We start from the raw sequence: 15,583 nt of genomic DNA, 5'->3' as shown, positions 1-15,583 counted from the left end.
CCACACGTGTAACTGTGCCACAGCTGCCGACTGCGAACGCAGTACACGGGAGATATGCTGTACTCCGATCGACTCTGGCCGAGATTTGTGCTCCCACCACCAGCGCGGGCCGATCGTTGCATCCGCCGCCCCAGTTCGGCCAGTTGTACCACAAGCTCACCTAAGTCTACCTCGCCTCTCGGGTGGAGGCACAAGCTAGTGCCCCTTGCAGAGTCCGAATTGTGGCGGGTGCCCGTCAACTGGTGTCCGGGAAAGGGCTGACGACGAAGACCGGCTCTCCGACATCGTGGACGTCTCCCAGCTCGTGGTTTGCCACCGAGTAGTCTAACTATTCATATCCAACAGCTCAGGCCATACCAGAAGATTGGTAGGTCTTGAAGTATGAAATTCGAAGGGGCAAGGGAGAACAGCTAGCCCAAACATACTTTTGCTCATAAATGGCTTGGTGTATGACACTCGAGGAGGTTTTGCAATGGGGATGTCCGCGTCGTATCACTAACATTGCATCATTGCAAATATCCCCCGTGTCAGAGTACTGAAATCAATTTCCTGTTGAATGTACCCGCTATCACAATTCTACTGACACCAAATTCGTAGAAGTAGGGCAGATATATCAACCACCCACGAGTAGCTTAGGCAAATCAGGATAGCAGTAACAGTGAGATCACGCTCACTGCCAGAGCAACAAACGACGCTCGAGAGACATCGAATCTGCCAGCCATGTTCTCCTCAGATCCACCTTCGCCACTGCCGTCTCCTCCACTGCCATTCCCACTACCTCCATCACTGCCACCACCGCCAGTTGAGTTCCCAGTATCACCTCCCTCCGAGATGACAGCGAACTCGGCGACCGTCGCCCCGACGCCGTCGTCTCCGGTGGCCTGGTTTCCCCAGATAGTCAAAGTCACGTATCGGCCGCTATACACCCCACCGTCTACCGTCACATTGGTCGTGTTGCTCGCGTACGGCGTGATCAGAGAGACGCTCTCGGCATCGTAGACATTACTAATCTCCACGCTGTCGCTCTCCGTGGCATTCGAGGCACCGTTCGCTGTGTCCGACGCGCCATCGCTGCTGCTCGTGTTGGAGAACGACACGGCGTAGCCCCGCGGTGGCGCCTGTGCCCAGTCGAACCTGAACCCCGCGACGCGCTGGCCGGCGGCGTCCTCGCCGAGGTCGATCGTCACGCTGCTCGACACGTTGGCGGCGATGGGCTGCCACTTGGTCGAGACTGCGCCGTCGTTGGCGGCGAAGGGGAACTGGCCTGGCTCGAAGTCCTCCGGGCTCGTTGCTGGGAGGCACTGGGCTAGGTTGCCGGCCCAGGTCTTGATGGTGCCGATGGCCCGGTTTTGGATGGTCACGGAGTCACCCGAGGCTGGGAGCTCATGGACAACTTCTGTGGTGTTGCTGCCGATCGTGATTGGGATGGACGAGTTGGCGTAGGCTTGGTTGGCGTTCGGGAGACTATTACCTGGGATCCTGCTGAGAGTGGTGTGTGTTGCGTTGGAGGTCGCATTGATAGCGTGGCCTTGCCAGAAGAACGTCCTGTAATTGAGGTTGGATATTTGCGGTGGGAGTGATGGGTCGATGTTGAGGGATTCCATCTGCAACCGCAGGCCTAGGTAGCCAAAAATGGCCACTCGGTTCGCGCCTCCAGATCCGGTCAAGAAAGGATATGCGGGGTGGGTGCCCCCGTTGGCGGTGTAGTCATCCAGCAGCTGCTCCGAGTACTGAAACCAAGGTGCTCGGATATAGGGGTGTGAAGCGTACACGTCGTAGGTATATGCGGAACAGCCAGAAGGAGAGAATGCGTTGGCGACGATGCTGAACACGCCGTATGTCATTCCTGGCCCATTTGGAGACTGCTTCCCGGCGTAGTAGTCCAGATCAGATAGGGAGTATGGGTTGGGGTATGCGAGGAAGTCGTCGATAAGAACGACATCAGCTTGCTTGACCGAGATAGAGCCGTTCATGGTGGCATACTCCAAGATCAAGTTAGCCTCTTCCAGAACAGGCACTTCGATCTTGGAGCTTTGGTTGGCGGCTGCGTCATTCAGCCCCAGTTGGAAGTTCGAGCGGAAGTTGTTCGTCCGGTTGAGGTGGGTCTCAATCAAGGCCATAGTGAAGCCAGGGTTGTCTACATGATTTGCGTATTCATCCTGCACATGTCGATTAGCAAACAGGTGATAAGTCCTTGGGCAACTTCGGTGGAGACTTACGGGATCGGTGGCATTCGTTAGCTCCCATCTCCCCGTCGTCGCATTCAAGGCAAGCAAGTCGGAATAGAAGGTCGCGATAGCGTCGTATATAGGGAACATTTCCTCTCTGAACGTGGTCTCATCGCCGGTAACTGCGTAGTAGTTGTACAGATCGAGTCCGATGTCTCCATTTATATGGTACTCGTAGTCAAAACATGGTCCAGTACCTGCAATGAGCGATTAGTATCGGCGTCCGTCTGCCGACTCTGCCGTAAACGGTGCCCTGGGGCAAGCTCACCTGTGCAGTTACCGAAACGGCCACTGGTCCAAGGGTAGACCGCGCCTCCAGATGAGAATTCAGTGGCGTTCTGTGAAGAGATGAAAGACATTTCAACGTTCTTCTGTGCTTGTGGGAACAGTCTTGTTCTGTAGTTGTCTATGGCTTTGGCAGCTTCCGGGAAGGTGACAACTAGGCCCGATGACATCCAGATATCAGCATCCCAGAAGACAAGCCCGGCGTAGCTATCAGACCCGAGGCCGCCAACGCTGATGCTGTTGACATTCAGCATGGAGTTGTTTCCAGCTGCCGCGATGGCATTTGGGCCGACGGTGTTCTGCAAAAGCTGGAAGGGGTTGGTCACAGATGTGATTTGCTGCTCCACGATGTAAGGGTCGTCAGGGAGTTTTCCGGTGTCTGGGATGGAGAAGTCATCAACAGAATCCGCTGTCAGAATGCTACCCCATTCTGCCTTGTGCGACTCGAGAAGGGTGCTGAACCCGGCTTCTGCAGCAGAGGCCGATGCGTCTCGGGCGACAGACTGCGGGTCGGCAAAGGCATCTGTCGAGGCTCCTCCAACATACTTGGTGATGGTGATACTGCTCCCGCCGCCGATGCTGACTTCGGCGGACTGCGCGATGCTTGACTGGTTTCGGCCAATTTCGGGGCTATCGGTGATCGGTTTTGTTGTTGAGAAGCCTTCTCCTGAGAGTGTCGAGTAGATGTACGCTGTCACATTGCTGATGCCATTGGGTCGGACGGCCGTCCAGATGGTGTTGTTTCCTGAACCCTTGTCCTCAAAGTCCGTCCGCACAGCAGAGTCGCCATCGATGACATCTGTCACGGTGACATTCAGGTCAGATTCTGTCGAGACAGTCAACTGCACCGCGGCCTGGTTGACATTGAGCTTGTGGACAAACATGGTGTAGCTGATTCCCAGTGATGTGCCATCTTCAGGCGTCCATGTGTAGTTCCACGTCATGACACCAGCCTTGAAGTTCACGGCCGAGGTGAAGTCTGAGATCTGCGATGCATCCACAGAAGCGTTGAGGGTTTGCCCACCAGCACTGACAGTCAAGCCAGCCCAGTGGGGAACACCGCTGATGACGCTCTCACCGCCGTACTCTTGCAGCCACTCAAAGTTGGTGCCATTTGTGGTGGGCTGCAGGTCCCAGAAGCCACTGATTGTCGCAAACGTCTGTCTCTGGCCAAACAGTGGCCAACCGTTGATGTTGTCTCCATTCACAGGTGTGTCGGTCTCGAAGAAGGGCCCGACGGCCGCGAGGTTGATCCCTAGGTAGCCATTGGCGAGGGACATGCGTGACTGGTAATGCCCTTGGTCGAGTGTGGTCGTCTTCAGGACCCAATTGTCGTTGTCCCAGGTCACTCCGTCGAAACGAGTGTCGTATGTCTCGGCTACTACGGCTGCTGTTGCCAGAGTGAACAGGAGGAGCGCCCTCTTGACGAGGAGGGGCACAACCGCCATGATTCGGGCTTGTGTGTATGTTTCGTACAGGTCTGTGAGAGTTGAGAGTCAAAAGGTTGGGACTCCTTGGAAAGGCAAAGAGAGAAAATCAGGCAGATGCAGGTTGTTTTGGCCCACAGAAGTCACACCGGAGTAAGACATGAGGGGTAGGACAGAAAACAATAACGAGGCAGGCAGTCGCGCAAACGCTGTCGAGTGAATGCGATGGAATAGCACAAGCTCGAATTAGCCAGTCAAAGCAGCAGCAGCAGCAGTACCTCAGCTGCAGAAACGGCCGGAATCGTTTGGTGGCTTCGTTTGCAGGTCTTGGCTCTCGAGTAGCTTCACCTCCAAACCGTGCAATAGGCAAAGCTCAAAGTAACTTCAACGAGGTGATCGTCATCCCCACACCCGCCTGACCTGCAGCGGGAACGGCAGGGGGCCCCGGATTACTCCAACGTCATAATGGACAGAGCAGTGTGGCAGTCTGTCCCTTGCCCATCGCCCATGTGGGTCGGGCCATCCGGATGAACCGGTTTGCCGGGGAGAGTGACGACAAAGGCTTGAAAACGACAAACAAAGAGGGGGGATTAAACCGAAAGAGGATCGTGGCCGACACGTTTTGCAGGGGTGAGATGTGGGGTAGCAGTCTACAGTGAATGTGCTGCAGGGCAACTCAGCTCCGATTCAGCTCAGCTGCGGATCGAAGTGCCAAGATTAAATGGAAGCCGATGAGGTGGTTGAAGAATTGAATATCTACGGAGAACAACAGCCTCCCATGCAGAGTCAAAGCTACTGAGGGCCGAGTGCTGCCAAACGCTGGCTCCAGTCCACAGCTGTTGTCTTGGACACTTTTTGTCGCCTCTGTCGAGTCACTGCCCTCTTCGACTGCGCGTCACCGCCCTTGATCGATGAACCGACCTTGGGTAGAGGTAAGATCCCCTCCTTGACGAGGTCCTGTGCCAACCTGACTAAGAGGCCATCGCATCCTTTTGCAACCATCACGTCAACGGAGACAGGAAACAACTCCTGGTGTTGCGTGATACCACTGAACTCGCTGACCTCGCCCAAGGTAAAAATACTGTCGGGTGCCCCGCTGAAAGGGCTCAGCCTACTGGTACCGAGCCCCAATGGCAACGAAGACCCTGTCAGATACTGGTCTCGAGTGCCTCGAGATGCCCAAGTGCGGGGGTAGATGAGGATACCAGAAGAGCAGTGGGCGGAGTCATTCGAGGCTGGAAGGATCTTGGAGTTGAACCACTCCTGAAAGACTGACTTGCTCTCGATGGCCTTGCTGAGGGCGTCGGCGCCCTGTTCCTCTGCCCAATCCCAGCGGGACAAGGGGACTGGGTTCACGAATGGGAAGCGGTTGTCATGCGCAGCTATGCGACACCATCAGTCAGAAACCCACAGCAGAACATTTTCGGGTCAACATACCGGCATAGTCTGCGTAGAACGGGTCTCGCACAAGCTCTACTTGCTCTTGTCCGATCAGAATTGGGTACGTGGTGTTCATGTACTCCATCACACCCTGGCCTTGTGCCTCTGCGGGAACAGACTCATTCCACGCCGCCTCGAGGTCAAGTGCTGTGACAGTGCCTCCGACGAAACGAGCCAGCCTCTCGGCAAAGTCCACCAGAATTGCGTCACCGTCACTCGAGTTGGCATCGAAGAACTCCATCGTATAAATCTTGCTTGGGTACTTGACGGCCTCATTGCCGACTAAAGAAGTATAGTTTTCCCCGTACAGCACTTTTTGAGCTTCATCCCATAGATACGGGTCCCTTGTCACGAACCCCGCTGTGTCGAGCCGTGTCGATAAGGACATTACATGGTCCAAGGGCACCAGCCCATGAGAGGGCCGATTGCCAAAGACACCTGACACACCAGCAGGATCCCGAATGCTGCCGCCCGTGTCCGTACCCAGAGCCAGGTCCAACCAATCGTAGCTGGCTATGCTCGACCCAGCACCGGCGGACGAGGACGAAGAATCCTGGTATCCGTCGCCACGTGGGTTGAATGGCGAGTGGTAGTCGACCCAGTCCGCTGTCGCCCTCTCCCCGTTTGCGAACTGGCTGGCTTTCTGTAGCCCGACGATTTGCGCGCCGGCGTCGATGAGGCGTTGGACTGCTGTCCCGGTGCTGTTGCTTGCTGGGTAGAGATCATACCATGCTCGGTTTCCGAGTGAAGACTTCACGCCGGCGAGCTTGTAGATGTCTTTGACGCCGACACGTACTCCGGCCAGTGGCTTTTCGGCCGTTTTGGTGTAGTACAGTCGTGAAGGGACGCCAATTGTGATGGTAGCTGATGAGGCGACGCGGGCCGACAGAGCCTGGAATGTTCCATCTGGTGCTTGTATGAGCGATTCCGTAAAGGCTCCTGAGAAGTCATCGTAAAGGCGGTAGGCTTGATGAAGGGCGCCTGTAGCTATCTCCAAGAAGTATGGCCCGGAAGGAACATTTTGAGAGTCAAGCGGGAGTATTTGAGATCCGGCAATGCCATTTGTCGCCTCAGCTTTACCGCCGAGAAAGACTGATGGAGAGAAGCCATCCTGGAAAACATCGTCCGTCGAGGTCCAATTTGCAAAAAGTTCAGGAAGTGATGCCTCATCGACAGCGTCTTGGACCACGGTGACTGGCGCATATCCATATATGCTGTTTACGCCGGAAAGAGCCGTCGATTGCACCGAGATGGTTTGAGTAGTGAATGGAGATATAAAGTAGTGGATATCATTGAGCACCACAGAAACGCCCGTGCCAGTCAGCTGCGCTGCCGCGACTGTCAGGCAAGACAGAAGAGGGAAGAGTAGTATAGGCATTGGATGCTATTTGATAATTGCCCTGTCAGTAACTAGGCATCTTTGTCTTCCCAGAGTAGTGTCCACAGGTGAAAATGGTGGATGTTGGCTTGCCAATGCTCGCCGTTTTCGCACTCGGTACCTGGGCTTCGTCGAAACTAGTCCAAGAAACAGAACAGGAGGGCGTCTTGTAGTGGCTCACCGAGAGTTGTTGTTTGTCGGTTACAACCCCATAATATCCAGAAACTTGAACTTCTTGCTTTCTAGTTACAAGCCGATGTGCTGCCAGTTAAAAAGGAGTGGCAACCGCTTTTGAGCGCAGCCTTGATGTTGTACGGCTCCTCAAGAGTAGATAAGGTATGGGCAGAAATCCTGGGATGAACATGTTCTTAGTCTTGGCTGTGTTTAAAGGCCGCTAAATTTTGTACACGGGTCAGTCGATCGAGGGTTATCTCGGGCTGTTCGTAATTACCGCATGAAATCGCGAAGCTATTCGGTTAGTATGCTGGCATTCCGGGGCTCGCCAAGGTAATCTAGCCCAAAATCACGAATCGCAAAGTCTATTTAAATCGCTGCCATGCCGCATAAGGAAATCGTATTTTGTTTTCTAAGGGGCATGCCAGTGATGTCTGAAGCCCGTTGGTCTAGAATGCGCATTGGAAATTTGTCTTCTGATCAAAGTTCCGTAGCCTCCTTAGTATGGCCATGTTGTTTAAAAGTCGCAACTAGAACCATTGTGGGCCGCGCGTGTGCTGACTCGGAATGCCTAGAATCTGAAAAGCCGGACATTGGATTGAAGATCATGCCTGAACCTTTCACGGGCATGTGTGTTTCTGTGATAATTTTCAAGGGGTTATTTCATTATTTGTAACCTTTAGTTCATAATCACATTGGGATTTTGAATGCAGCTTGAATAAATAGCATGAATAGTTGACAATGCTAAAACGGTGTATTGTGACAAATGGCAGTACTGTGTGCATCCTAAAATTAGATTGGAGCGCACAATATATATTGAGTGGCCCATGGTTCATGTATCCTCCCGGCAGCAGCACGTTCATTATTAACTAGAAGCCTGCAGAGTGCCCAGATTTTGCCATGGTGAGATCCAGCTTAGACTTCCAATCCTCAATATTACTAAAGATATCAAAGAAATCCTCTTCAGTAATCTCTGGATTGTAATCAATAAAAGACGTGGGTAAGGGGACGGTCGTCGTGCACCACCAGGCAACCCGTGGGGGAGACCGGAATGCATCTTGTCCGGCTTGGTGCATGTCTGCCATCCTCAGTCGCATCATAAAATGGAGGAGATTATAGTGTTTAGGTATAAGGAATAGCCTAGCATAAAGAAAGTATCAACTAGGTTAGAAGCTACCTAGGTATTAGAGGATATGTTTTGTTAATAACTTTATATTCCTAATATGTACAGTAAACTAGTAGTGTAAATCAAAGGCATTGTACTAGGGATATGTTACCCTCCGTTTTCTCGCCCTGCAAATCTCCGTCCTCATACTCAATACACCTGCCCCGCGTTCCGAGACAATGTCCGATCGTGACGGTGCCCTGATTAGATAATATGGAAGTTTTGTTAGTTACCAGTTGTCGAGTCTCCTATCATCCGGTCTTTTCCATTACAAGCTGGATGGACTCCTCATCCACCTTCGAAGGTGTCTCAATTCTACAACTCCCTGTATTGCACTGGCATCCCACGCAATGGTTCCAGTTCCGGTCCTGCGAGCTCACACACGTCGAAGCCATCCAGTTCAGAAGAGACCAGAAGGCAGACAACAACACGATATTCCCGATGATGACTGAAACCACCAACGAGAATATTTCCTTCTTCTGCGGAACCGAGCACACGTACTGCAGTGATAATTGCGCCGCCGTGGAGCTCAGAGGTGCCATCTCACCCTTGAAGGTTTCCAAAGCTTTCGTGGGGTCAACCCCAAGTATGGTATCGTTCCTTTGAGATAGCAAGTACGTGATAAAATCGCCATCTGTCAGCAGGCTGGGGTTGCCGAGATCGAGTAGCACGAACGAGTAGAAGGCCTTTGCGAACCCGTCGAGCGCGGAGGCAAGGCCTGTGTTGTTCATCTGAGACAGTGGGATCGGCTCCCAGCTGTGCTCGTTGACTACCATGTGAATATTTGCGTCTGCGGCAAAGAACTTTCCAATTCCAAAGAAAAAGTCACGAGAGCTGAATTCCGGAGCACTGCTGCTATTGCGAAAAAAGCCTGCAGTATCACAACTGGTCAGTCATTGATGTCCGCATTCAAAGAACGCAGGATCTCATGCTTACTGAAGTCCCCGCAGTCATAACCCATGGCTGGGTGATCATTGGTTTCTTTTATGAATTCAGAGCCCATATGTATAGACAGTGAGCCCCAGGTTCGAGTTCTAACGATACTTTAGCATGAGAGCTGCTGGACTGTGACTTATAGAGTATCCTTACAATGACTGAAAACCCCACCACTGGCTAGAGTCAGTGCGGTTGTCAAGCCTTAGGAAGTCTTTGGTAACGCCGGGAGTCCAACGGTACTGAACCTGGAATGAGGCTGTCACAGGCGAGACAGGATGAGGGGGAGGACCAGGGATGAGGCAAGACACCTTTGCCTAGAGAGTCTGTCAGCCACAATAACCCCGGCCACGATCATCAACCGCGTGTGTTGCTTACCTCTGTATACGTGTTGCTCCACGACCAATGGTAAGGAGATTTTACTGATGTATCCCTCCGGAGGGGAAAGATGTATACCTTGTCTACCGTGCAATTCTGCAGGGTGTTATTCAGGTAAGGCGTCCCTTGCAACTTTATAATATTCTCGTTCTCGTCCGGTTGGGACAGGGAAATTAAGGTGTACGAAAAGGCCATGTTTGTGGTCATGTAGGTGGAGCCCAGCATCAACGATTGAGATTGACACGTTGTTTCGAGATTGCTCAGCCATGAGACTGGAGGCTTTTGGAACCAGGCAGTCCCATCCGTACCGTTAGGGTTTGTGGTATAGAAGGGCCTGCTGTCCGTCAGCAACCGACACTCGATCTCTCTTCTGACAGACTTACTTAAGGTCATAACCATTCGTTCCAATGTTCAGTAACGTGAACAAAACACTTGCACATATGAACCCGATAACTGCGACCCAAGTGAACCAGCGGAAAGGATACGGACGGGTGAGACGGTACTCGAAGAACGACTCGTGGCGTGGAGGCATAGTGGGCTCGCACTTCGTAAATTGCTTCGTGTATGAAGATAGGGCGGAAAAGATACTTTGAAATTGAAGCAGTTCCAAGAAATGAGTGGTCTTTCGACGAAATATCTATATCATGTCTTCAAAGCACGCACAGCAGACACAAGTGTAAAATCAGCCTTGGATGGGTTGGCCGCATCCATGGTTGCCCTGGATGGTGGCTGAGAATCTTGAGGCTGCACTCAAGTTTGTCTGCACACGTACTGCGCAGACACAAGATATGTCGTGGCCAATAAACGCGGCGTGGTTGCAGCAGGGCCAAGGCCCCAAGGTTGGCAGCTGCAGAATACGTAGAGTTGATGATTGGCGCGCTGCTTGGTCCGAGACTAATTACCCCAGTCGTAGCATGCGGCTAGCTCCTACATCACAACCTCTGGACCTGAAGGCAGACCGCACGAAGTGAAGTGTGGCCGACGAATGGCCGCCGCGACAACTCTCCGAAAACAAGCCCTCGGGCGTATTCGCTTCCATGCCTGCTGAAACTGCCCGCCGCGGCAGGGGGAAGCACGCTGCCCTTCGTGGAATCGTGCTGAACCATATTCCCCGGGCAGAATGCCATCACTCCGATGGACTGACTACCTGAAGCCGAAGCAGCTGCCGAGGACACATGAGCCTACAGGCAGCCGTGCTATGCCTCGCGTGGACTACCCAGTGCGGAGACTACACCAACACAAGGCTGGACTGGGACATGACATACCCGACGACAAAGTGGGGGTCCAGAAACGGTGCACATCAAAATATGGAGTAACACTGATCATTGAGGGCTGGGCCCTTGTGGCTGACTGCCATGCAATAAAACGACCCGCGCGGCAGTGTTCCCTGGATAGATGGTATCGACAGGAAAACGCGCAACGTGCCGCTGACTATCCAGTAATATACGCCCGAGGCCCTGAAAACGCCATCAAAACCAATCGCCATGTCCGCATCGATGCCGGGGGAGCTGTGATGCCTGCTCCTCCTCCTCTTGCCAGGTCACCCATTTGCGCGTGTCCTCGTCGCGGATCACACTGGGTGCTTGCTCGCTGGCCTCCTTCATGGCCGCCTCTATGCTTGTGTGACCTGATAGTGATGTATCCTATGTGTGTAATAGGATTCAGCAGGGACCGTCTTCCTTCCTGCCGAACGTCTCTAGCGGCGCCGCGCAGATGTCCAGCGGGTGGGTCTGACCTTCTAATATGCATGCGAGACCCTCCCCTCATATCGATGCCCACCGGGCTTCTGACGAGCCTGGGCTGGGGCCCAAGTCGTCATGCCCGTGGGCCATCCTCTATTAGTCGTTCCGTCTCTCGCTCTTCAATGTTCCACTCCTCGTGTCTCGCCCTCACGATAATATCCTCGAAATAAGTTGCCGCGTGGCCGCCATTTGCTCCGCCTGCGCCTTGCCATTTATCCTGTCCTTCATGTTCCCGGCCTTCTCCGTCGGGATGTAAAAGTCGTACCGGTCCGGGAAGAGAATGATGTTGGCCAGCCGGACGACCTCCGCCTCGCCCTCCGTGCTGCGCTTCTTCTCGGCGGCGCTCGCGGTGGTGCTGGCGCTGCTGCTGCTGCTGTCGAGGTCCATCTTGTCGTCTCCCCCCTTTGCGGCGCCCGGGGCGGCCTCCTCCGGCTCGGGCGTGACGGCCCTCGTCCCCGGCCGCGTCATCACCTTGGACCCGTCGCTGGACAGCTCCCACGGCGCGAGGCCCATGGCCCGCAGCCCGCGGTCGCCGCCGACGGCGGCGATCTCGTCCTTGCCCGGGCGGCCCTCGTGCGGCGCCTCGCTGCCGACCGACCAGCCGCCCGCGGTGTCGAAGTCGGGCCCCGGCTGGCCCAGCATGAAGGCCTTGCGCTGCCGCGCGAGGAAGAGGGCGTTGGTCTGCGTGAGCGGGCAGGCGGGCGTGTACATGAGCATCGACGGCGCCGGCGTCTCCGGGCCGGGGGTCCCCGGCTTCGAGGCGGCGGTCGTCATGATGCTGTAGGCCTCGTCGCAGTGCCAGATCACGTAGTCGCCCGCCTGCAGGGTGGGGATCTCGACCAGGGACCTGCGCAGGCGGAGGTGCGGGTGCCAGAGCTCCGTGATGCGCTGCGCGTGGCCCGGCACGGCGCCGTGGATGATGGTGGACTGCTCGCCGTCCAGCGTCCAGTTGTCGGCGTCCAGGAAGGCGTCCCACTCGGCAATGACGTCGGGCGAGGAGCCCTCCTCGTCGTAGCCGCTCGTCGGGGGCTTCGTCTTGGAGCTGAAGAAGGGCCTCAGCAGCAGGTAGGCCATGACGAGCTTGGGCGAGGGCAGGACGCGGATGCTGGCGGGCTCGCCCGAGGTGAGGGCGAGGATGCCCTGGAACATGCGGAAGATGGAGCACACGCCAGCGCCGTTGTACAGGTCCTGTGTGACGTTGATGCGGCCGGACGGGTCCCAGGGGTCCAGGGACTCCCAGTCGCCCTTGAACACGGCGTCGTAGGCGCCGCCCCGGCCGTAGCCATCCGGCTCCCAGCGCTCGAGGCTGCCGTTGTCGACCTGCGCGATCAGGGTGGAGGAGGCGCTGGCGGTCAGGCTGTCGGCGGCCGAGTTCCCGTTGACCTGGGGGATGGCGGCGTTGGAGCCCAGGATGGTGCCGTCGTGGATGCGGAGGCGGTCGGCGTAGGAGATGGGGAAGCGGGTGGCTATGCGCGAGACGTCGGCGTCGACGCCCTTTGTCTCCCAGAAGGTCATGGACCACTGCTGCACGCGCAGCACCGAAGGGTGGGCGCGGATGGCGCACTGGGCCGGGGTCCAGAACAGGTCGAAGCAGGTGGGATCCTGCGGGATGGTGGGCTTGATGTGCTCCTTGTTGCGGGTGATGTAGTCCCTGGTCTGCTGGATCCACGACTCGGTCTGGGTCTGGCTGACGACGCCGCGGATGACGGCGACGCCATAGCGCTTCAGGTCGCGCTCGAACGAGGTGACCCTGGCGGCGTCGTCGATGTCGGCAAAGTCTATCGTGGGGATCAGGTCGGTGCCGCGCGACTGGATGTGGGCAATCTCGTCGCGCAGGGCGGCCAGGAGCCGGCGCCAGGAGGCCTCGATGGCCTCCTCGCGCCCCTGGATCAGCCTGCGCTTGATGTTGGCGAAGCGGGTGGGCAGGGGGATGGGCTCTGCGCCGTAGAAGGACTGCACGGGCGGCTCCATGGTGGCAACCCTCGCAAAGGCCTTCCTGCTGCCGATGCTGCCGGAGGGCTTCGAGATGCGGTGCTGCGAGTGGGACTTGTGGTGGTTCGTCCCGGGAGGAGGCGTGTTGGAGGCTGAGGGGGCATTGGACGACGAGACGGAGACGGCGGGCTTGGGGCCGGCTTCCGAGGGGGCGGTCTTGGCAGAGACCATCCTGACGGCCGCCGACAGCTTCTTTGTGCTGAAGACGGTTGTTGTGTTTCCGCTGCTCCGGCTGCTCCTGCGCATGGGAGCCCTGGGCCCGGATATCCTCACGGTCGTGGTGATGCGTGCTGTGCGGCCGCCGGGTGAGGGGGACGACGACGACGATGCCGAGGGTGAATTTGAACTCGACAGGCTCGACAGGCCGGGCAGGGCAGAGTGTGCTCCGACTCCTATAGCTGCGAGGGCCGGCTGGACGACGGCGCCGGAAATCGCTGCTGCTGCGGTGCTTGGTGTGAGCGGGACTGAGCAGGCACCTCCAGCTGTGTCGGCTGCCTGTGCAGCTAAATGAGTGACATGCATCGTGAAATAGCAAGTCGGGGAAGGGATGTTTTTTGGGGAAACCAGGGGCCTAATAAGCAGAGCTGGGGAACGGGGCTGGCCTGCAGCAGAGCACCACCAGCACCAAGAGGACCAAGCAGCAGCTGGGGCCGGAGCTGGGTCCCGGACGGAGCTGGACGCCGCTGGGCTTGAGTGTGGCTTGCTGCGTGCTCCTCTCTTGTTGTGCTGCTCCGCTTCCTGCAGTTCGTCTCATCAATCAGCCCACAGGCTAGCCGTGACTACTCCGCAGCAGCCCGTCCGTCAGGTCAGCACTGTAAGTAAGTCAGTCCCGGAGGCAGGGACTGGCTACGTTGCGTCGCGTGTGCGGTTGCGTTGCCTTGCAGACAGCCAGCCAGCCAGCCAGCCGTTGATGCTTGCTCCTAGCTGCTTGCTTGCTTGCTTGTTCGCCTGCTTGCTGCCGAGGTGGTGCTCCACACCTCCCCGAGGATATAGCTCGAGATACTTTTCTTTTCCCCCCTCCCGTTTGATCCACCGGCGGACTCTAAGACCTGCTTCTCCGGCTGCTTCAGCGCAGAGAATAAGCCCTGCAGAAGAAACCCCTCTCTCGGGATTCTTCACCTCGGCCCCAGTATTACCTGGCTTGACACTCGAGCCTCGGGCCTGTCACGTTAACCTGCTTCTGCTCCTGCTCCTGCAGTTGCGTCTGATTGGGATCCTGCCTCAGGAGTTGCTCCTGCCAGGGTCTGCTTCCCTGTAAACGTCCTGCCCCAACAGGTACCAACTTGTTTGGTCCCTGAAACAGTGATACAGCAATACTACTACGCCAGTAGTCCACTCGAGATAACGCGGGGTAGAGAATCCGGGGTTGTTCCTGGGTCCGGACTGCTAACAATCCTCGTGACTTTCTAACGCCCACGGGGCTGCCAGAATTGGCAACTGGATCCTGGTGGAGCGGTTGTGGTTGCCAGGATGTCCAGGATGTTGGTGCAGTACGGGTCCGGGGCCAGAAGGAATGGGAGATTGGCCCCAGTTGTCCGCGTCCTGCGTAAAGTGCCGAGACCTGTGTTCCTGTCTCCGTGGTCGGGCCAGGTTAGACGCTTCGGAGCTGGGCCGCCGGCGTCTCGTGGGTTTCCTAATCGGGCCAGCTGTGCTCGTTGCGTGATGCTCCTGGATTTGTGATGTCGGCACAAGTGCCTGGATAGAAGCTCGTGTTGTTCTGTGGGGGTGGGCCCTGCTGGTGTTGATCATGGGTGAGAAGATCTTCCTCCGAGTTGGATAAGGGCGAGCCGCGTCAAGGTGACAGCAGACAGGTGAGCGAGACAAGACAAATGCTGTACGATGATGAATGATGATGGGGGCTGTCCAGGTTCAGCCAGGGGCCGGCGCTTCGGCGTTGGTCGTGCTTGTTGGCTCCGACAAGGTGGATGTCCTGACGTGGGGGTAAAAGACCATCAACCATCACCAGCTGACGATGATCCTAACGGAAAAGGAGGGCATCGCCTCTATTTAAGCGTTCCAACAGCATCAGGAGTGGGACCCCGTCATGATACGGCCTGCATCGTATCCAAGATCACATCACCGATCCAGATGTCTCGAGGGGGCCAAACAACCGACAACCAGAGGGCGGATAAGGGGCCCTCCACGGGCAAAATCAGGTTGCCCCTGATACTGATTACGATCCGGGACGCAAAGCCGTAAGGCAGCAGACAAGCAATGCCCTTATCACAAGCTACTTTCGACAGGGCATGGGCTGGCCCACAGCCCACTTTGTGGTGCAGGAATTTTACTTTCTAGCCCGGAGACCACAAGCCATGAAGCCGTCGTGCCGGCTGCAGAGGGAAGACATAGGACGACGGTTTGACGGGCCCGACATGTGGTTTCAGGGGCCACCACAGCCCTTTAGCCCCACCACCCTACGGCCCGCCAGCCCGTGGGACCGG

General features: G+C 56.2%; 4 protein-coding genes across 4 annotated transcripts; all 4 read right to left on the bottom strand.

Moving 5' to 3' along the window:
* Positions 1-641: 641 nt before the first annotated feature.
* On the bottom strand, positions 642-3,961 carry KVR01_013167 (uncharacterized protein; the record flags this gene model as incomplete). Its single annotated transcript, XM_044790837.1, has 3 exons — positions 642-2,159; positions 2,220-2,425; positions 2,497-3,961. 3 exons carry the CDS (start codon positions 3,959-3,961, stop codon positions 642-644), a joined length of 3,189 nt encoding a protein of 1,062 aa, XP_044637812.1.
* A 771-nt stretch (positions 3,962-4,732) lies between these two features.
* KVR01_013210 (uncharacterized protein) lies at positions 4,733-6,798 on the bottom strand (the record flags this gene model as incomplete). Its single annotated transcript, XM_044788009.1, has 3 exons — positions 4,733-5,322; positions 5,378-6,718; positions 6,792-6,798. 3 exons carry the CDS (start codon positions 6,796-6,798, stop codon positions 4,733-4,735), a joined length of 1,938 nt encoding a protein of 645 aa, XP_044637855.1.
* A 1,550-nt stretch (positions 6,799-8,348) lies between these two features.
* KVR01_013230 (uncharacterized protein) lies at positions 8,349-9,058 on the bottom strand (the record flags this gene model as incomplete). The annotated part of the gene is made up of 2 exons (XM_044781427.1): positions 8,349-8,968; positions 9,034-9,058. The coding sequence occupies 2 exons, from the start codon at positions 9,056-9,058 to the stop codon at positions 8,349-8,351; spliced, it is 645 nt and encodes a 214-aa protein (XP_044637875.1).
* A 1,656-nt stretch (positions 9,059-10,714) lies between these two features.
* Positions 10,715-14,205, bottom strand: KVR01_013161 (uncharacterized protein). The gene has a single exon (XM_044785540.1). The coding sequence runs from the start codon at positions 13,662-13,664 to the stop codon at positions 11,298-11,300; it is 2,367 nt and encodes a 788-aa protein (XP_044637806.1). The 5' UTR covers positions 13,665-14,205; the 3' UTR covers positions 10,715-11,297.
* Positions 14,206-15,583: the final 1,378 nt, after the last annotated feature.

The sequence above is a fragment of the Diaporthe batatas genome (genome assembly GCF_019321695.1).
Source record: "Diaporthe batatas strain CRI 302-4 chromosome Unknown Contig00024, whole genome shotgun sequence".
Taxonomy (NCBI): Eukaryota; Fungi; Ascomycota; class Sordariomycetes; order Diaporthales; family Diaporthaceae; genus Diaporthe; species Diaporthe batatas.
This window is presented reverse-complemented; position numbering and strand designations above follow the sequence as displayed.